Source organism: Falco cherrug, chromosome 3, assembly GCF_023634085.1.
Source record: "Falco cherrug isolate bFalChe1 chromosome 3, bFalChe1.pri, whole genome shotgun sequence".
Taxonomy (NCBI): Eukaryota; Metazoa; Chordata; class Aves; order Falconiformes; family Falconidae; genus Falco; species Falco cherrug.
Window position 1 is genome coordinate 14,523,502 of NC_073699.1, and position 18,479 is coordinate 14,541,980.

At 63.7% G+C, this 18,479-nt stretch overlaps 2 protein-coding genes across 5 annotated transcripts in view; one reads left to right on the plus strand and one right to left on the minus strand.

Annotated features, from left to right (window-relative positions):
* BOP1 (BOP1 ribosomal biogenesis factor) overlaps positions 1–13,565 on the plus strand; it is a 69,847-nt gene extending 56,282 nt beyond the window's left edge. Inside the window, exons 4-16 of the mRNA XM_055703826.1 lie at positions 6,382–6,536; positions 6,800–6,917; positions 7,002–7,103; positions 7,473–7,685; positions 8,240–8,401; positions 8,784–8,864; positions 9,327–9,396; positions 10,419–10,551; positions 11,652–11,832; positions 11,957–12,245; positions 12,398–12,482; positions 12,934–13,041; positions 13,267–13,565. Coding sequence (XP_055559801.1) covers positions 6,382–6,536; positions 6,800–6,917; positions 7,002–7,103; positions 7,473–7,685; positions 8,240–8,401; positions 8,784–8,864; positions 9,327–9,396; positions 10,419–10,551; positions 11,652–11,832; positions 11,957–12,245; positions 12,398–12,482; positions 12,934–13,041; positions 13,267–13,420 — 1,851 coding nt within the window. The 3' untranslated portion in view covers positions 13,421–13,565. The remainder of the gene's footprint in view (positions 1–6,381; positions 6,537–6,799; positions 6,918–7,001; positions 7,104–7,472; positions 7,686–8,239; positions 8,402–8,783; positions 8,865–9,326; positions 9,397–10,418; positions 10,552–11,651; positions 11,833–11,956; positions 12,246–12,397; positions 12,483–12,933; positions 13,042–13,266) is intronic.
* Positions 13,566–15,249: 1,684 nt separating this feature from the next.
* MROH1 (maestro heat like repeat family member 1) overlaps positions 15,250–18,479 on the minus strand; it is a 56,981-nt gene continuing 53,751 nt past the window's right edge. For all 4 annotated transcript variants that reach the window (XM_055703825.1, XM_055703824.1, XM_055703823.1 and 1 more), the window contains 2 exons: positions 17,853–17,918; positions 15,250–15,939 (listed from right to left, as the gene is read on the minus strand). In XM_055703825.1, coding sequence (XP_055559800.1) covers positions 15,854–15,939; positions 17,853–17,918 — 152 coding nt within the window. In that variant the 3' untranslated portion in view covers positions 15,250–15,853. The remainder of the gene's footprint in view (positions 15,940–17,852; positions 17,919–18,479) is intronic.

An 18,479-nucleotide genomic window follows, 5' to 3' on the forward strand; every position in this document is an offset into this window, starting at 1 on the left:
CCATGCTGGCTCTGCTGAGCCTGCAGAAGCTGGCACCTGCTGGCAGGGTCGACTTTGCAACCTGCCCCAAACTACCCCCTGCTCCCCTTCCTGTGCCAGCTCACCTCACGCAGCAAGCTCGAGCAGATTCCTTGGAGGACAGAGGGCCTGGGGGGTCAGTCAGGGGTCCCCAGTGGCTGCCACTTCAGCGGGGCCGTCCTGGCTGGCTGTGCCCAAACGTGGGACCAAAGGAAATTTTCTGTGCTCCGCAGGTGAGCTTAGAGGCTCGTGGCAATGGGACCCAGCTCTGGCTTTGCTCCGCAAGGCTCTCCGCTCGGTGGCAGCCCCAGGGCCACTGGAATTCATAGCGTAGATTGTGGACCTGGAGCCACAGAGGTGCTGCAAGGCTGCTCTGTAGCTTGCTGGCCCTTGCTGCAGTGGCAGAGGGCAGACAGGGAGGTTCGGCCCTGGTGAAGGCCATCAGCCTCCTCCTCTGGGGCCAGGCATGTGGGAATCCCCACAGCATCCTGGGCCACAGAGCTGCCCCTAAGATGTGGGGACCCAGGATGGGTCCAGGGAACCTGTGGACCTCCTAGCACTGGAGCAGGCTGTGCCTGAGCTGGCAGGGAGTTGCTTCAGCTCCAGGCTGCCTTGTCCCAGCTCCATAACCTCGTCCCCTTCAGCTGTACACTCTGTCTTTGTGCAGGGAGAGCAGCAGCACCCACAGAAAGCCCACCCGTGCCCGGGCACATCCCCCTGCCCGGCAGAGCTCCTGCCGCCCGGGACCCTCAGGGCAGCATCACCCCCTGGCAGGGTGGCTGCAGACCCACAGCCTGGGGGTTGGTGGGGCTCAGGGCTGCTCTCCCCTTGCCAGCAGGAGGGACACCGGCTGCTCTTGGGGAGGGGGGGACTGGCAGTCCCCAACAGCGGCAGCTCCAGCCCTGCCTGCATGCAGCCCCAGGGGAGCCAGGTGAGACCCCCCCCTGCTCTGCTGGTACAGCTGCCTCATGGCCTTCGAGTGCACTGCGTTGGTGTGGTGTGCTGATAAGCAGTGGTTTAACTTGGCCAGAAACGGGAATTGCCATTTGCTGTGGAGTCTCGGGTTTCCCCTCCGTGTCGGCGGTGGTGGTGGTGCACGGTGTGTGCCCCCCCCACCCCCTCCCCGAGCACACTCCCAAGCAGGAGCTCCACACAGGGTGTTGTCACTCCGAGCCGGTGTTTTGCACCTTTGCAGTGCGCTACCACAGTTCATCAGCAGCCTCGGCAGCTTCTGAAATCTAAGCCACTGTCATCTCCTTCCACAGTGCTGGGCGCTCACCATGTGTGCTTTGGAAAACCAGGCTCCTGTAGGCATCTGCTTTCGTTTAGCTCCGCTAATGATCTTGCTTTTCTCTAGCACCTTCTATCCAAGTGCAATCCCTGGGCGCTTTTCTTGCGCTGTCCTTCCTGGTGAGAAGCACATCCATCTGCCTGTGGCTCAGCTCCTCCGGCTCGGGGCGGGATGGAGAGTGGTCCTGTGTGCAGGTGAAGCTCAGCCCCGGGTCAGGACGTTAGCACCACACCTGGCACTGGCTCGGAAAGCCCCAGTCTTAAATAAGCAGAGATTTTTGGCACTGGAGATTGCAGCATCCCGACCCCTGGCCCTGTGGCTGTCCTGGCTTCCCAGAGAGCTTCCATGATGTCCCGCTTTGGGCATTGTCTTCCAGGCCCTGGCGAGCCTGGTGTCAGAGCCTTCTCCCAGGGAGGCTGTGGAGCCAAGGCCGAGGAGTCTGAAATTCCCGGCTGCGGTCCACCCCCTGCCACAGCTTTATTATCTGGAAGCTTGGCCTGGCTGCCTGCAATGACGCCATGGCTCTGCTGCAGAGGAGGTGCTGCCTGCAGCAGCTGCCTGCCTTGCCCCCCTTCCTTTGTGGTCCCTTTTAAATCTGCCTCCCCCGTCTTCAGGAGCTGCCCCCTCCCCAGTTAACAGCCCTGCAGAGCGTGGGGCGCTTGGGGTGGCTTTCCTGCAGACAACCTGATTCCGGGCTCTGTGGAGCTTCCTTCCCTGCAGAGTGTGCCTGGTGTTCGTGCCCTCGAGGACCCTGCTCCTATGGGAAGTGTTGCTGGGGGTGCAGAGCCCTCCCCAGCGCTGCTGGAGTCTGGACTGTGCTCACCCCGGGGAGCATCCGAAACGCCCTTGTGCCATGGTGCTGGGATCCCCAGCGCCCCACCGGCACCCGGGCACGCCGCTGCGGTCCCTGGGATGGGGGGGTGGGAGGGCCGAGCTTGCCCCGTCCCCTTTCTCCTCCACGTGGACCGGATATTTTCAAGAGAAGAATCTTTCCTACGAGGCTCTCCAGCTGCCAGGAATGTGCGTCTAGGAATGCCCAGGACCCATCCAAGAACAACTTCCAGACGTGAGGCTGAGTGACGGCAGTCCCTCGCGCCGGGGCTCCAGACTCCCCCGCGCTCGCTCGGAGGACGCGGCTCATGTGTTAACGGCACGGGAGGCAGCCCAGCTGCCCGAGTGGGTGGGTGGGAGTCGAGGGGAGGCACACGGGGCTACTGCGCTGCTTCGACACTCTGAAGAAGCTCAAGTCTGGGAGGAATTTGCTCCTTCCTCCACACTGTGGGGCTGCGGAGGGAACATGGGTCCCACCGCTGTGGATTAGCCCCCTGGGGGAAGCCACAGCCCGGCCATCCTCCCGCCCTGGCCCCAGACATGCATGTCCCTCTACGGGATTTTGTCGGGGCTGAGATCCCCATCCTGACCTACGGAGCGGCACCATCAGTGCTCGGGGTTTGCTTCCTGCCCTGGAGCCACCAGGGCTGGGGACACCCAGTCGGGCCTCCCAGTGTCCTCTCCCAGCGGTCACTGGGGTGTCTGTGCCAGGCACGTAAGTGCAGGGACAGGAGCACTGCGTGGGGCACGCTGCTGGCGCCGAGGCCGTCCCTGCGTGGGGGCACCTCCCGTTTCGGGGTGCGGGCTGGGGCGGCCGGGGTGCGCTCCCATGTGGCCAGCACGGGACCCTGGGGCTCTCGTTTGAGGGGAAAATGTTCCAGGCCTGCTGGGATCCTGCCTGTGCTCCTGGCAAGAGCTTTGCCCAGGGATTCCTGCGTCAAGTCCGCAGCTCCTGGCGGAGCTGAGCTGGCCTTCGGGAAGAGACGCCCAGTCTGGGCTTCCAGGCTCCAGGCAAGGCAGCGCTCCCTGTGCAGCAGCCCGGGGTGTTAAAAATACTTGTTTGTCTCTGCGCCGACTGTGTCCCTGCAGCTGAAGGCTGCGGCCACCCCTGCTCAGCCGCGCCGCGGTGGGAGCGGCCCCCCTGCTCACGTCTCTCCCCACGTGAGTGGAGCCTGTGTTTATCAGAGAGCATCACATGGGGAGAAAGGGCAGAGGGAGCAAAGCTGCTCCGATCTGTGGGCCGCAGAGCCCAGAGAAATAGTTCGTGTCGCTGTCCCCGTGTCATCACCCAGGTACCCATCCAGCCGATCTCCTAGTGTCCTCTCGCTCTGTGGCCCACCGCCGTCACTGTGTCCGCAGAGGTGAAGCAGAGTGGCTCCAGCATTGCTGCCTGGCCAGGACTGCTGCGTCCTCTCCCCTGCTTCTCCCCAGAGGCTCCGTGGCCCTGCCGGGACAGGTGCTTATGCTACAGATGTGGCGGGGCACAGCTGGGCGGGTGGCCGTGCACCTCTGCTGGGCCAGCATGCCTCATGCCACCTGGGTGCTGACAGCAAGCGTCAGCTGTCACCGAGCCTGTCACCGGTCCCTTGGCCTTTGCAGGCCCCCAAGGGGCTGCTGTGAGCTTGAGAAGTGGCAGGTTGGCCAGAGCAGTCCCCGTGCCTGTGGGGACTCCTGCCTCGACACCACAGCCCCTCGGGGAGCCAGCGTCTGCTGCCCCATCGCAGAAGTCTCCTTCCCAGGTGAGGCAGCAGCTCCAGCCCCGACAGCCCCGGCGGCGGCAGGCGGCTGCCTGGCCAAGAGCTGGCACCACCACCTGGAGCTGCAACACCGCACGGGAGAGCTGCGGGCATCGGGCATCTCACCAGCATTTCCTGGGCTGTGCCGGGGCACCCAAGGGGTGGGTGGCTGGAGAACAGCCTGTGCCAGGCTCCCAGAGCTCCTTGGATAACAGCCTGGCTTCCTGGATAATGGCTTGGCGGCTGCCAGCCACGGGGTGAGGCTTCCGGAGATGTCTGTCTGTCTGTCTGTCTGTCTGTCTGTCTGCCTGCATGAGCCCCAGTGGGGCAGCTGCGGAGGGCAGCACCCGGCGGGGCTCCGCCTGCAGGTGCAGGGGCTCTGCCGGGTCGGTCGCAGGTGGTCCAAGGAGCCCCCCCGGGTCTCGGCTGTGCCCCAGTAGCCTCCAGCCAAGCGCAGCAAGTGGCTTCCCAAGACCGGGCTGGCCCTTGCTGATGTGGAGGGGAAAATTCCTGCCCAGATCCCTGTGGGGGCTGCGCACATCCTGCGCTGACTCTGTTCAGAGAGTGATGGATGGGTCCAACACGGACCCTGGGGCTCCTGCCGGCTGTGCCTTCCCGAGGCTCCCAGTGCCTTTCTGTGGGAGGCTCCGTGGTGTTTGCAAGTGTTTATGGGGACCAGATGGTGCCGCGGGGCGAGGGTGACCCCTGACTGCGGGGTGTACGGGGCACAGGTCACCTTCACACCTTTATCCCCTGTGGCCGTAACTGGGGACGGGGTCTCTGCGTTCTGCAGCACGAGGGCAGCTGGGGGAGGCCAGAGGGCCCTTGCCCCAGGCTCCTGCCTGACCCCACCAGCCCCGAGGTGCAGGATGCAGCCGGGGTGGGTGAGCAGCAGGGGCTGGCACTGGGGGCTGGCACTGGGGGCCAGGCAGGACCACCTGCCCGGTGCTGACCCCCACCAGCAGGCTGCATCCTGCCCTCGTGTATAGGTGCAGGGGCTCCATCCCCAGGGCATGCCATGGGCTTGCTGCCAATGGCGGTGAGCCTGGAGGTCTGCCTTGCTGGGGCTGCCTCGCTGGTTTGGAGAATTTGCCTTGTCCGCAGGCACTGCTGCTGGGCAGTGGGCTAAGCGGGAGAAGTTTCGCTGCTGGCTTTGAATCTCCCTTTGCCAAACGTGTCCTTGCTCCCGTCCAGGGAGGGTGCGGAATGAAACACCCCCAGCTGTGTCCTGGCATCGGGCCCCCCAGTCGGTGCTCGGTGCCTGGGTGAGCTCTTTGGGTGGGCTCTCCGTCCTCACCACTCCCCTCTGAGCCCTGTGCGGGTCCTGCCAGGGAGCTGGAGCCGGTGGGTGTCCGGAGCCCCTGCTGGGGCTGGTTCCTGCCCCCAGCCTCTCGTGAAGGGAAGCGGAGCTGCTTCAGCACTTCCCCCATCTCCCCCAGCACCCCCCAGACCACAGCAGGTCAGGGACAGCCCATCTCCGCAGCGTGTCCCCATGCAAGCTGCTGATGGGGCCAGGGCAGCCGTCCCTCGTGCCACCCGCCGGCACTGGGGCCAGGCGATGCGGAGCCTGCCGGCATTTCCAAAACTTGCCCATAGTGCCGGCTGGCCCAGTCTGCCACGATGCCAAGGGCTGCCTTTGTCCCAGAGCCTTGGGACCCCTGGCCACACACAGAGGCCACGGAGCCATGGGGAGGGACGAAGCCACCGGTGCACTGCGGGCAGCTGCCTGCGGCCAGGCCGGGCAGCCAGGAAAGGCAGCGGCTGGCCGGGTGCTCGTGCAGGGGGAGCAGGCCTGGCAGCTGGCGATCGGAAAATGTGAGGCGCACTCCTGCCTGCGGAATGGACGCAGGAATGTGCTCAGCCGTGGCGCTGCTGACCGCCCGCAGCCCCCTGCCCGCGCACGCCGGCAGGCAGCTGAAGCCTGGCCGCAGCCAGCGCCACGCTCCGCCGTTCCCGTCCATCAAACCCTTAAAAGGTTTTTAAAAACTTTCCTGCTGCTGTAAATGAGCCCAGGCGCTGCTCACCTTGACTGCTTGCATCCTCTGCCCCCAGCACAGAGGAGGGGGGTGCACATCCCCTAACGAAGCCCACGCACGGCGCTGGCATTGGAGGTCGGACCTTGCTGAGCCCCCTGCAGCTTTGGGGTCACTGCCCTGGTGCAGCCCCCCTCCAGCGCCGTGCCACCCCGGCGGGGTGTGGGTGCCAGAGCAGTGCCGTGCAGCAGTGAGAGCATTGGCAGCCCGCAGCCGGGGTCTGCTTCACTCCCACGGGGTTTGGGGCATCCCTCGCTACAAGCCGTGGGCAGAGCACCTGCCTGGGCACTGTTACAGCTTTTCGGTGCCTGCAAGTGGGCAAGAAAGGGGCAGCGGCGTTCAGCCAGTACCTGGGGGAGGGAGTGGGGTGGGTGGGCATCACATGGCTTTCCTGCCCTCCCTCCTTTTTTAACCACCCCAGTTTGGAATGGTGTCCCCTCCCTTCACACCACTCCCCTCCACTCCCCTCCAGGACATTCGCAACACGGTGGGCAACATCCCCATGGAGTGGTACCAGGACTTCCCACACATCGGCTACAACCTGGAGGGCAAGAAGATCTACAAGCCCATCCGGAACAAGGATGAGCTGGACATGTTCCTGGAGAAGATGGAGAACCCTGACTACTGGTGAGCGTGTCAGGGAAGACCACATTGGTGCATGGCGTGATGTGCTTACCGCGTGGAGTGTGTGGTGTCCACACATGTGTGCACCGGGGCTTGAAGTGCCCCAATTCCCCAGAGGCCAGGACTGGAGAACACAGACTGGACACCTCGAGGTCCCCCGGTGTGACTCTGGGCACATGGCTTTGGGAGCCCAGGGCTTCATGGTAGTCCCCCGCTACGGGACAGACGCCGCAATCCAGCCCTAACCCTTTCTCCGTTCCCTGCAGGCGAACGGTCCAGGACAAGGTGACGGGTGCAGACATAAAGCTGACAGATGAGCAGGTGGACTTGGTGCATCGGCTCCAGAAAGGGCAGTTTGGGGATGTCCACTTCAATCCCTACGAGGTAGGCTGATGGCACACCCTCTGCGCTTGCTCTGAGCCCTGGGTTGTCCCAGGATGGGGCCAACATGGATCTGTGTCTCCCCAGCCGGCCGTTGACTTCTTCACCCACGAAGTCATGATCCACCCGGTGACAAATCGCCCAGCGGACAAGCGGAGCTTCATCCCCTCCCTCATCGAGAAGGAGAAGGTGAGAGGTCTGACTGCACCTTGGGTGAGCTGGGAGCACAGAGCCGAGCTCTGCCTGTGATGGCAGCCCCCTCGCAGGCCACAGCCCTGAACGCTGATGAGCGTGGCTGCTCTCCTGTCTGGTGGTCCCTCCTGTCCCTGCCATGTCTCACCCAGCCCCACTCACCCAGATTGTTCCTGCTGCTGCAGTTCATGTCTTCATCTAAACCTGTGCCAAGTTCTCTGGTCCCGCGCAGCCCCACTGGGCTCCCAGGGCTGCAGAGCTGTGCCCAGAGACGTTCATTTCCATCCTCACATCCCACACCTCCTCCTCCTCCCCAAGCCTGAGGAGTCCTGTGGCTCCTGGGGTTGACCTCTCCCTGCCGCACAGGTCTCCAAGCTAGTCCACGCCATCAAGATGGGCTGGATCAAGCCCCGTAAACCCAAAGACGACACACCTACATACTACGACCTCTGGGCCCATGAGGATCCCAACTCCATCCTGGGCCGCCACAAGATGCACGTCCCAGCTCCCAAGATGAAGCTGCCTGGGCACGAGGAGTCCTACAACCCCCCACCCGAGTACCTGCTCAGCGAGGAGGAGGTACGGGGGGGCCGTGGGTGACTAGAAGCCACAGGGGAAAGCACTGGGTGCAGGGGGAGCTCAGCTGGGACCAGAGAGGGCTGTGCTGGGGAGGGCAGCAAGGGGAAGGGCTGCGCCTCAGAGGGGAACCCTGGAGACCACATCATGTGGAGATGAGACCCCGCAAGGGAACTGAAAGCAAAGGTTCTTCCACCCCTTGAATGAAAAGAGCAGTGGGGGAAGCTCCCAGGGCGCAGCGTGTCCCTGTGACAGCAAGGCGCAGCCTCCAAGCTAAACTACTGCGGGGTCTCCTGGTGCATGCAGCGGCACGTTCAGCCCGGGGGACTGGGGGAAAAAAAGCAGGCGGTGAACCCCCAGCAGGCTGAGGAGGGCTTGCTTGGAGGCAGGCAGTGGGTGCTGGGGCAAAGGGGGTAAACGCCATGCCGGCTGGTGGGCAGGCGGCCCCAGGATGGTTCTTGCTTGGCGCAGGGGGATGTGCCGGGGCTGGGGCAGCAGCACCTCGCCATCCAGGGGTCCTGCTGGCCCTGCTGACCCCAGTCCCCTCCACCCCGCAGAAGCTGGCCTGGGAGCAGCAGGAGCCGGCCGAGCGGAAGCTGAACTTCGTGCCACAGCAGTACCGGTGCCTGCGGGCAGTGCCTGCCTACTCCCGCTTCATCCACGAGCGCTTCGAGCGCTGCCTGGACCTCTACCTCTGCCCGCGCCAGAGGAAAATGCGGGTGAGGGCTTCTCCTACCCCATCATCTGGATGCCCTGGGCATGTTTCTGAGTGGCCCCTGCTCAAGCCTATGTATGCCCTGATGCCACGCAGCTGGTCAGGGGACCGCGATGCTCTGGGGCACAAACTGCTGCTCCTCATGACCTCTTGCCCCTCCTCACCTACCCACAGCACCAGTCCCAGCTCCCTGCAGAGCTCCTGAGCTGTGACAGGGGCCGTGCCCACGCTTGCAAAAGTGCTGTCCTATGATCCCCCTCTGGCTCTGAGCCACGCACCTGGGCTTCCCAGCTGGAGCCTGCCCTGGTACGCCTGGCACCAGCACCGGCCAAGTGCCAGGGGGCCGAGGTGCCGCCTGAGTGTGTCTCACCGCCTGCCTCTCACAGGTCAACGTGGACCCAGAGGATCTGATCCCCAAGCTGCCGAAGCCGCGGGACCTGCAGCCCTTCCCAACCACCCAGGCCCTGGTGAGTGGGTGCGCAGAGCCGGGGGGGGGTGGTGTGCATGCCCGTGGCAGTGGGCTGTGCCCAAGCCGCTCCGGGTGAGACCAGGCATGCCCACGCACCCATAAGGGCTGTTCTGGCCACAGCTGCTGCCTGCTTGCCCCCAAGGGAGAGGAGCTGCCTTGCAGCCCCCACTGGGCAGAGCCGGGCAGCAGCAGGGTCCTGCCTGTGGCGGGTGAGGCAGGGCTGGGATCAGCGCCATTGCAGATGAGCAGAGCGGGGGACCTGCCCCAGGAAAAGAGCAGGGGCCCCAGGTCTGCTCATGCAGGGCGGCTGGTGGCGCGCAGACCTGCTTTCCCCTAGACACAGGTGACCCCCAGGCCCCCCTCTCCCTCGGTGAGGAGCCCGGGGCAGGGCCGGGAGGTCCCCACAGAGGAGCCACTGGGCTGCATGGGGCCCTCACCCACTTCTCGTCTCCCTCCCCAGGTCTACCGTGGGCACACCAGCCTGGTGCGATGCCTCGGCATCTCTCCCAGCGGGCAGTGGCTGGTATCAGGTAAGGAAGGATTCACTCCCCAGCCATGCCGGGTGCCACCAGCCCAGCCCCAGCCCCAAGCCAGTGGCAGTCGGGGCAGCCGGGCTTCCTCGTATGGAAGCCAGGGCTCCTGCGCGCTGCCGGGCACCGGGGAGCCTGCCAGCCCCTTCCATCGGGGCACGGCTTTTGGAGGGAGCCCAGGCAAGGAGCATCCCTGGGAGTCCCGCAGCAGCCCGAGCCAGCGGCATGCCCCCCCACCCCCCCCGCCCCGACACAGGGTGTTTTTCCAGCCGCTCTTGGGACCCCACCCAGGAGCCTGCGTCCCTCCCGCTCAGGAGTGGAGAAAGTGAGGCTGGAGGAGCGAACGGCAGAGCCCTGCGTGGCCGGCCGGAGGCTGGAGATTGAGAGCAGATGGCAGTTTAACAGCCCACAAAGGCACATGTGCTTTTTATAGCGCTGGAGTTTCCAGGCTGCCAGCTCCCGGTGGCCGCGGTGTCGGTCGGTTGCACAACGTGGAATTCCTGGCCCCGGGCTGGGAAAGTGGCTGAGATCAGGCGTTAAAAATAACTACCTGCTCCCGCCGTGCCTGCTTGCGGAAAAGCCTGCCCAAGGAGCTGCCTGCCTGCATCTTGCAGCTCGACGGGGCCGTGCAATGCGGTGCCGTGCCGAGCTGAGCCAGGCGTGCTGCCAGCACAGCAGCTGCGCTGGGAGCCGTGCACGTCAGGAGGGGACCATGGGCAGAGACGCGGTGCTGGAGGGAGCGGGGTAGGGGCTGTTCTCTCAGCAGCAGTCCCTGGTCACGTCTCGCCTTTGTGGTGCTGGAGCTGCTGTCGCGCAGAGAAGCTGCTGGGGAATCAAGGGCACTGGGGCACTGCTGCGTTCCTCTTGCTGCTCCCAGTGCTCCTCCGCAGAGGCTGTGGGGCTCAGGGCTGCTCTCCCCTCTGGCTTGGTGCCATGCCCTGGAGCCCGGTGCTGCTGAGCTAAGCTGTGGCAGCCCCTGGCCCAGCATGCCCAGCCCTGGCCCACCCTGCCCTGTCCCGCAGGCTCCGATGACTGCACGGTGCGGTTCTGGGAGGTGTGCACGGCTCGCTGCATGAAGACCCTGCCTGTGGGTGGTGTGGTGAAGAGCGTTGCCTGGAACCCCAACCCCACCATCTGCCTGGTGGCCGTCTGCGTGTGAGTGTCCCGGCATGGCCTTCTCCACCCTCCAGCTGGGAGCTCCCAGAGCTGGAAGCGGTTGCAGGATTTCCTCTCCCAAAGCCCGTCCAGCCTCCCAGGATCACCTCGTGGTAAACTCGTGGCAGCCTCCAGCAGCGAGGGTGGCCACACTGCAGTGTGCAAAGCCACCTCTGCTTGCTGTGACCCTGCCTCCTGCTTCGTTTGGTGGCCCTCATCATCCTGTGAAAGAGCCAGTCAGTCCCCACCATCCTCCCTGGGGCATTTGGGCTAAGGCAGAGCTCCACCATGTTCTCTCTTTGCTGGCCTGCAGAAGGGCCAGGCTGTCAGCAGAGTCCCACATGTCCCTCCCTGTGGCCCTGGCTCAGCGCTGGGGCCACCCTTCTCACTCTGCAGCTGCCTGATAGGAGGCTGTGGGCAGGTAGGGTCGGTCTCTTCTCCCAAGTAACAAGAAACAAAACAAGGAAAACAACCTCCAGTTGCACCAGGGGAGGTTTAGATTAGATATTTGTAGAGGAATGAAGCTGGGTTAATTAGCATTGATAATATACAACTGTGGGCTGGCCTCAGGGGCGGTGGGTTGGCCGATATAGATAAGGTGCAGCTGTGGCTGGTTAAGTGAAGTGGGTGAGAGCCAATGAAGGGAGAGCAGCTAAGGAAGAAGTGGAGAGAGGAAGGAGAAGAGAGAAAACACTTGTTGTGGATGAGGTCAGACTAGAAGGCAGCAGAGAGACTGGCATGAAGAGTATGCTGGTGTGAGATGGTAAAGGATCTTGTTGCAGCTGGCTAGTTTGGAGAGTGCTGTGACAGATACTGGGAAAAATGCCTTCACTGGAAGGGTGATCAAGCATTGGAACAGGCTGCCCACGGACATGGTGGTGTCACCATCCCTGGAGGTGTTCAAAAAATGGTGGAGATGTGGTGCTTAGGGACATGGTTTAGCATTGGGCTTGGCAGTGCTGGGTTAATGGTTGGACTTAATGTTCTTAAAGGTCTTTTCCAACCAAAATGCTTCAATGATCCCATGGTGGTACAGGGCCTGTGGAGGGGTTGCCTCTCCTCAGCGGTGCCCTGATCCATCTGCTCGCCCCACGCTACAGGGAGCAGTCGGTGCTGCTGGTGAACCCTTGCCTCGGGGACAAGCTGCTCTATGGGGCCACTGACCAGCTGCTTGAGTCCTACGTGGCACCGGAGGAGGAGCGGGTCCAGCCCATCCAGTGGGTGACAGCCACTGTGGAGGAGCACAGAAAAGGCATCCGGCTGGTTGTGAAGCACAGCAAGGTAGGGATGAGGAGGCCCTGCGGGAGCCAGGTTGGCTGGATGGGGGGGCTGCTCCCTGGGGAGGTGTGGGGCAGTCCCACTGATGGGTCTGACCCATGGCTGTCCCCCTCCCTGCTCTCCACAGGCCGTGAAGCAGGTGACCTGGCATGGCAAAGGCGACTACTTTGCCAGTGTCGTGTCTGACAACAGCAACATGCAAGTGCTGATTCACCAGACCAGCAAGCGGTGGAGCCAGAACCCCTTCCGTAAGAGCAAGGGGCTGGTGCAGTGCGTGCTCTTTCACCCCATCCGGCCCTACTTCTTCGTGGCCACCCAGCGCTACGTCCGCATCTACAATCTCCTCAAGCAGGAGCTCACCAAGAAGCTGATGACTAACTGCAAGTGGGTGTCCAGCATGGCCATTCACCCTGGAGGTACGTGGCCTGTGCGCTCCCCAGGAGCTGCCAGGTCTTGTAAGCTGGTATGGAGTGTGGTGCTCCACTGGGGTGCAGGCAGGGCTCTGGGTGCTGGCAGGTCACCGTGGGGTTCGCTGGCAACCCCGCAAAGACCCTGTTCTCTCTCACAGGTGACAACATCATCTGCGGCAGCTACGACAGCAAGCTGGCCTGGTTCGATCTGGACCTCTCCACCAGACCCTACCAGCTGCTACGGTGAGCCCCAGGGCCTTGGCCAGTCTCTGCCTGTTCCCCATTAACCTGCCGGCAGCCCCCCTAAACCCCATGGGGCATCTTCCCAGAGTTGTTCCTTCTCCTGGGAGCTGGCAGCAGGATGGAGCCTGCCAGGGCCGTGCCAGGAGCAGCCATCTCCCAGCATGTTGGTGGCTCACACTCTCGTGTGCTGGGGTGGGGGTGACCACAGCTCTCCTGGGGCTCACGGTGGGGCAAAGCCCCTAGGGCAGTAGGTGCTGGGCTGATCTGAGCTGCCCACAGCGGGTCCCAGTCTGTCCCAGTTGCCCTCTCCCATCCCATGCACGCGGTCATTCATGGCAGAGCTTGGGGTCCCTAAAGCCTGGCCATGTGCAAAGCCAGGCACCCTGGCCAAGCGTCAGGACAGGGGCAGAGCACCCCCCACCCCCTGGCATCATGCACACTGCCTTTGCAGGCACCACAAGAAAGCGCTGCGGGCTGTGGCCTTCCACAAGCACTACCCGCTCTTCGCCTCGGGCTCGGACGACGGAACCGTCATAGTTTGCCACGGGATGGTCTACAAGTAGGTAGCAGGGGGGGAAGGCACAGGGGTTCGGTGTCGGGTCACTTCTCTGGCACGCGGCAGCATGGCAGAGCCCTGCTGGGCAGGGAGGGTGCGGTGCTGCCCACACCGGGGTCAGGGGGGATGAAGCAGAGCTTGCAGGGGGGGTGACTCTGGGGGTACCCCAGGGAGGTCGGGGTGGGGGGTGGGGCAAAGCCCTGCACTGACCTGTCCCCTCCATCGCAGCGACCTGCTGCAGAATCCGCTGCTGGTGCCCGTGAAGGTGCTGAAGGGCCATGTGATTACATTGGACCTGGCTGTCCTCGACGTGATCTTCCACCCCACGCAGCCCTGGGTTTTCTCGTCTGGTGCCGATGGCACCATCCGGCTCTACACATAGGTGCCACCTGGCACACACGCACCCCCAGCCCAACCACAGAGCGGGCAAGGGGCAGCACCGGGACCACCGCGCTCTGCTGGGAAGGTCATTCCCACTCCTGCTCCTGGACTTCTGTGGCCTTTCTCATTAAACCTTTTGGACACAATCCTGCGCTTTTCCTGCATTGCCGGCTCAGCCCAGGCTGGGCTGAGGCTGGGGGGGACACATGGCTGATGCCTCCCCCAGCCCAGCGTGGTGCCCACCGGCCAGCACAGCTGCCTTTCCCCGGGGTTCTTGTGGGAGCTCCCCGGAGCCATTCCTGCCTGATGGGGGTTGGGCAGATGGGGTCTGTCCTGTCCCAGCCCTGGCTGAGCCCCATCCCTGCAGGGAAGCCACCCCACCGCAGTGGCTGTGTGCTGGAGAGCTGGGCTGCGGTTGCCATCCTGCCTATCCCAGCCGGAGGGAAGGGTGGTGGGACAAGGCAGGGGCAGGTGATGGGGTGGAAGGAAGGACAATCAGATGTTTGTCTCAGCCCTCCTCAGGGTCTCCACTCCAGTGGGACCCCTGACACCCGCTGCCCCGCGTGCAGCCAGAGCACAGACACAGCCAGCAGCCAGCCCTAGCCCCAGCCAAAATGCACCAGGCCCCCAGCTCCATGGTAACCCCAGCATCACCCCACATAGCTCCTGGGGTCACCCCAGTGGGGGGCACAGGGCCCTGGCTTCCCCCTGCCCATGGTCCCAGCGCAGGATCCCCATGGGCACTGTGAGCTCATCCCACACATGAGCTCAGCAATGGCCACAGGCACTGTCCCTCCCCGTGCCAGGCCCTGGGGGGATCCAGCTGGGACCCTCCCTGGTCCACACACCCACGTGGCCGGGGGCTGCCGGGAGCCAGCGTGGCCCCCCCAGCACGTAGCACCCTCTCTGTGGGGTCCCACAGCACCTGGGCTCATCCCAGAGTGGGGCCATGGGCCAGGGCTGCCAACAAACCCGATGCAAAGCGCCCACCTACGGCTTCCAAAGTTGAAGGTGGCTGGGAGAGGGGGAGCGCAGGAAGGGGACCCCCTCGTTGCCCCCTGAGGCTGGTTAGAGGGCCTGGTGCAGCCCAACTCCCTGCCCGGTCATCCCAGGAATCCCGCCACCACGAGGGCTGCGGGAGCTGCTCCAGCCCAGGGAGCAGGTAGGGCTGAAGGTTTGTCCCACAGCAATGGAAGAGGCAGCAGCCGAGGAAGCACCAGAGCCTACAGGTGCCACCGTGCCATGCCGGGGCCAAGAGCTTACAGGACACCTCCTGCCACCAAACCCCAGGCGGCCTCTGCCCCACCTGCAGCACTGGGGACAAACAACAGGTCTTCTCTGATGTGGCTTGTTCACTCTGAGCCTTACTGACACCAGGACTGCCCCTGACACTGCAAGCCCTGCTGGATGTCACTGCTGAGCGCTGAGAAGAAGCACTGCCGGGACAGGGCCGAGCCATGCTATGGGACCACTGCCGCCCCACACGTCCCTCGGCTGCTGCCAGGCCCTGTGTAGCACCTGCAGCCCAGCAAAGGAGCCCGGGGAGCAGAGCGGGGCCAGGAACAGCAGGAACTGAACCTGAGGGAGAAAAAGAACCTGTGACAAGGAGCAGGGAGAGCTGTGGCAGGACCACCTCGGGGGGTGGAGGGGGCAGGGGTAGAGCCAGGGCCAGTACTGGGCTTCCCCTTGGGCAAGAGGGTGGAGAAGAGACCCAGCACCTTTTTCCAAAGGGGATCCCAGCAGACCCCACACCCCTGCATCCCTCCCCAAGACACCAGCTCCCACAGCTGCCGCGGGGGCACCCCTCTCCTTCACCCCACCACAACGCTGTGAGGAGCAAAGAGCTTTATTTAAAAATACATTTATGTACACATGTGTCGAGAGGACGGTCACATTCATCCAGTAGGGCCCCGTGTTCAGCACCGGGGAGCAGCAGGGTGAGACCAGGGGCTAGTGGCAGCCGGGGGGGGGTCGGGCTCCATCCTGCTCCCAGTTAAGTGGGAGCCACGTGGGGAGCCCGGGGATGCCACCTGCCCATGGCCCCAGGGCAGCTGCAGCCCCTTCACACCATGTCCTGCCACCAAGGCCCCCTGCCCAGGACCCTCAACCCGCAGGACAACCCGGGCGCTGCACAGCAGCCTGCAGAGAGGAGCCGCGTCGTGCCCACCGTGTCCTCCTCCAGCTGCTGTGATGTCATGGCCAGGCTGAGCAGGTTCTGGAGGCGGGCTGCAAAGGTGCTGGACCGGGCAGGCTCCCGCAGGCTGGTGAGAGCAGAGGAAGACGATGGTGCTGCCGCGGAGGCAGGCGAGCCGGGCCCCAGGTGGGTGCTCAATGCAGGAAGACGTGGCAGTGCCCGTGGATGCCCCAAGCTGTGGGGCTGGTGGCGAGGAGCCGACCCAACTATTGCTGTGGTGGAGCCGGGGTGCCCCGGGGCTCACAGGATCCTGACGAGGCGGCCCAGCGTCTCGGCCACCTTCACGCGGACGGCGGGGACGGGGTCCTTCAGGAGCAGGTTCAGAGCTGGAAGGAGCAGAGCACAGAGATGTTGGTGGCTGCAGGGCTGTGGCCACCCACCCCTGCCCCAGCCAGGGACCCTGCCACGGCTCAGCCACGTCCTGGCTTTGCTCCGTTACAGAAGGAAGGAGAAAAATCCACTCCGGCCCCAGGGGTGCAGAGCCCCTCTGCTAGCTCTAGTGCCCACACCCCAGGGGTGAACAGGCACCCTAGCTCCTCTTTGTGTGCCCCTCCCCCACCCCATGGACCCTACAGCCCTGGGACCGAAGCCAAGGTAGCAGGACGGTGCTGTGTGCGGCTCCTGCTGGCCCAGTGCCCCAGGGTGATGGGACCAGGTTGGGGGGGTCTCCAGGCACAGGGTTGAAGCTGGTGGGGCTGCTGCCCTGGGGAGGGGAAGGGCCCCAGCGTGTGGGGGGTGGGGGATGGGACACAGAGCTGGGAGCTGAGCCCCCACAGCCCTGCAGACACTCGCCCAGCCAAGCCTCCCCTATCAGCACGATTTCCTAATGCCTGGAACGGCTCCCGGTAGTAAGAAAACAATCCAGGTAGTTTTTCCTAGCAGTAAAAGGATAATAATATTTTTCCAGTAGCTTGTTTACCTGGCGCAGGAGAGCCCTTGCCTCCCCCTGGCCCCCCAGCTCCTGCGGTGAGCCAGGCCCCCGCCACTGACGTGCCCGCCGGTGGCACCTCGTGCCTCGCCGAGCCCGGTGGGGGGTGGCCCGGGGTGGGTGTAAGGCCGAAGCCCCCCCGGACCCCATGCAGCCGAGCCACTCAACACGGGAAGCTCGCGCAACCCAATCCAGCCCCGCTCGCTCCAGCGATTACTCACACACAGGCAGATTATCTTTCACTTGTTTCAAACAGACAGGCCTCTTTCTTCTGGAAGGGCTTGGGGAGCCAACGGAAAGATAGTTTTTCCTTTTTTAGTGTTTTTTAAGCTCCCTTGGAACAATCCAAAAGTTTCCATGCATTACTATATACTATGAGGTCACTAGTGACAGGGAAAAAATCCCTGAAATCCAGGAAAATTACTTAACTCTGCTCCAAAATGCCACCAGCTTCAAGTTGACTTTTTATTAGCCCTTCATAATGAGCCCTAACTCTGCCGTTTAACGGTTAACGCGTTACCTACAGATGCTGCGAGTCTCTCCTGCTTACCCTAAGCCACTGCAAATAATGCCCCACGAGCCCCCCGCGAGCCCCCCGCCCCCCACCCCCCCCACCCCGATGTCACAGCCTGCGGAGGGGCTGTGCCATAAGGGGGGCTCGAGCTTGGCTGGGCACCTGCCAGCAGACCCCGCTCCTGGGCGAGCTGCCACCCTGGCCCTGGGGTGCCCGCGGGGTGCAAAGCAAATGCCGGCTCAGCATCCCACCGCCGCCTTGGAGGCAGGGTTTAGCAGCAGGCTTGGCAGCACTGAGGTAACAGTTGAGCTTGAGCATCTTCAAGGTTTTTCCAACCTAAACGATGCTACGATTCTGACCGCTCAGCCCCTCGCAGCACCGTGGCTTTCCAGCCCCGGCCCCTCCCAGCCCTGCTGCCTGCAGGGGCTGGGCCTGCCCTGGCCACAGCTCTGGCTTCCTGTGCTGACCGGGGGGTCAGGGACGTTCCTCACGTCCCCCAGCTCCCCCGGGACGCAGCTGGGGGCTGCCTGGGGGCCAACACTGGATCTCACTGCACCCGCGCATCTGGGAGGGAGTGGGATCCTGCTGTAGCCTCATTCCTCTGCAATGGCCGGTCCTGGCGGGGTGCAGGGGGCTGCCCCAGGCTGTCCCATCCCGGAGGGCTGAGCGGGAGCCTCGGGCACAGCAGTGGCAGAGCCTGGGAGCCGTGTCTTGTGGGGCTCAGCTCCAGCTCCAGTGGGCAGAGGCAAGTCCCCGCTCCCCAGCAGCGAACACCACGGGTGGCAGCACCTACTCACCCGAAATTAGTTGGTCCAGGTCCACCTGCTGACAGTGGTCTTCGTCCACATGCAGCACGAGGAAGCCTGAGGAAGAATTTCAGAGTCAGGGCTCGGTCTGGATTCCACCACAGAGCCCCACATCTGAGGAGACAGGTAATGGTGCCACGCTGCCAGGCGCCAGCTCGCTCACCGCTGCGTCAGCGCCTGGTGCGGGGGCTCAATGGAAACCCCACAACAACCGCTCAGGGAAGGACCATCATGGCTGTTGTACGTGCAGCACCCTAACATGCACCCCAAGGAGATGCCTGCCAGCGTTTCTGCTGCCTGCAGCTCTAGCAACTTATCCTAGAGCATCACGGGGCACATCCAAGCACGGCACTGTGCTGAGAGCAGCAAAACCTCCACACACGCACCATCCCCAAGGGGTAAAAGCAAGGCTGGGTACGACCCTCCCTCCCCAGAAAGAAGGAACCACAGCAATACACGGAGCTGAGGCAGCTCATCTGGCCGCGTTGCTCACCTCACCTGCCTGCTGCACAATGACCCTGGAGACCTCTACAGCGATGGACCGAGCTGGTCCAGGCCCCATAGAGGGCATCATCTGTGCAGCCTGCAGGCAGCCCACTCCTGCTGCAAACCAGGGTC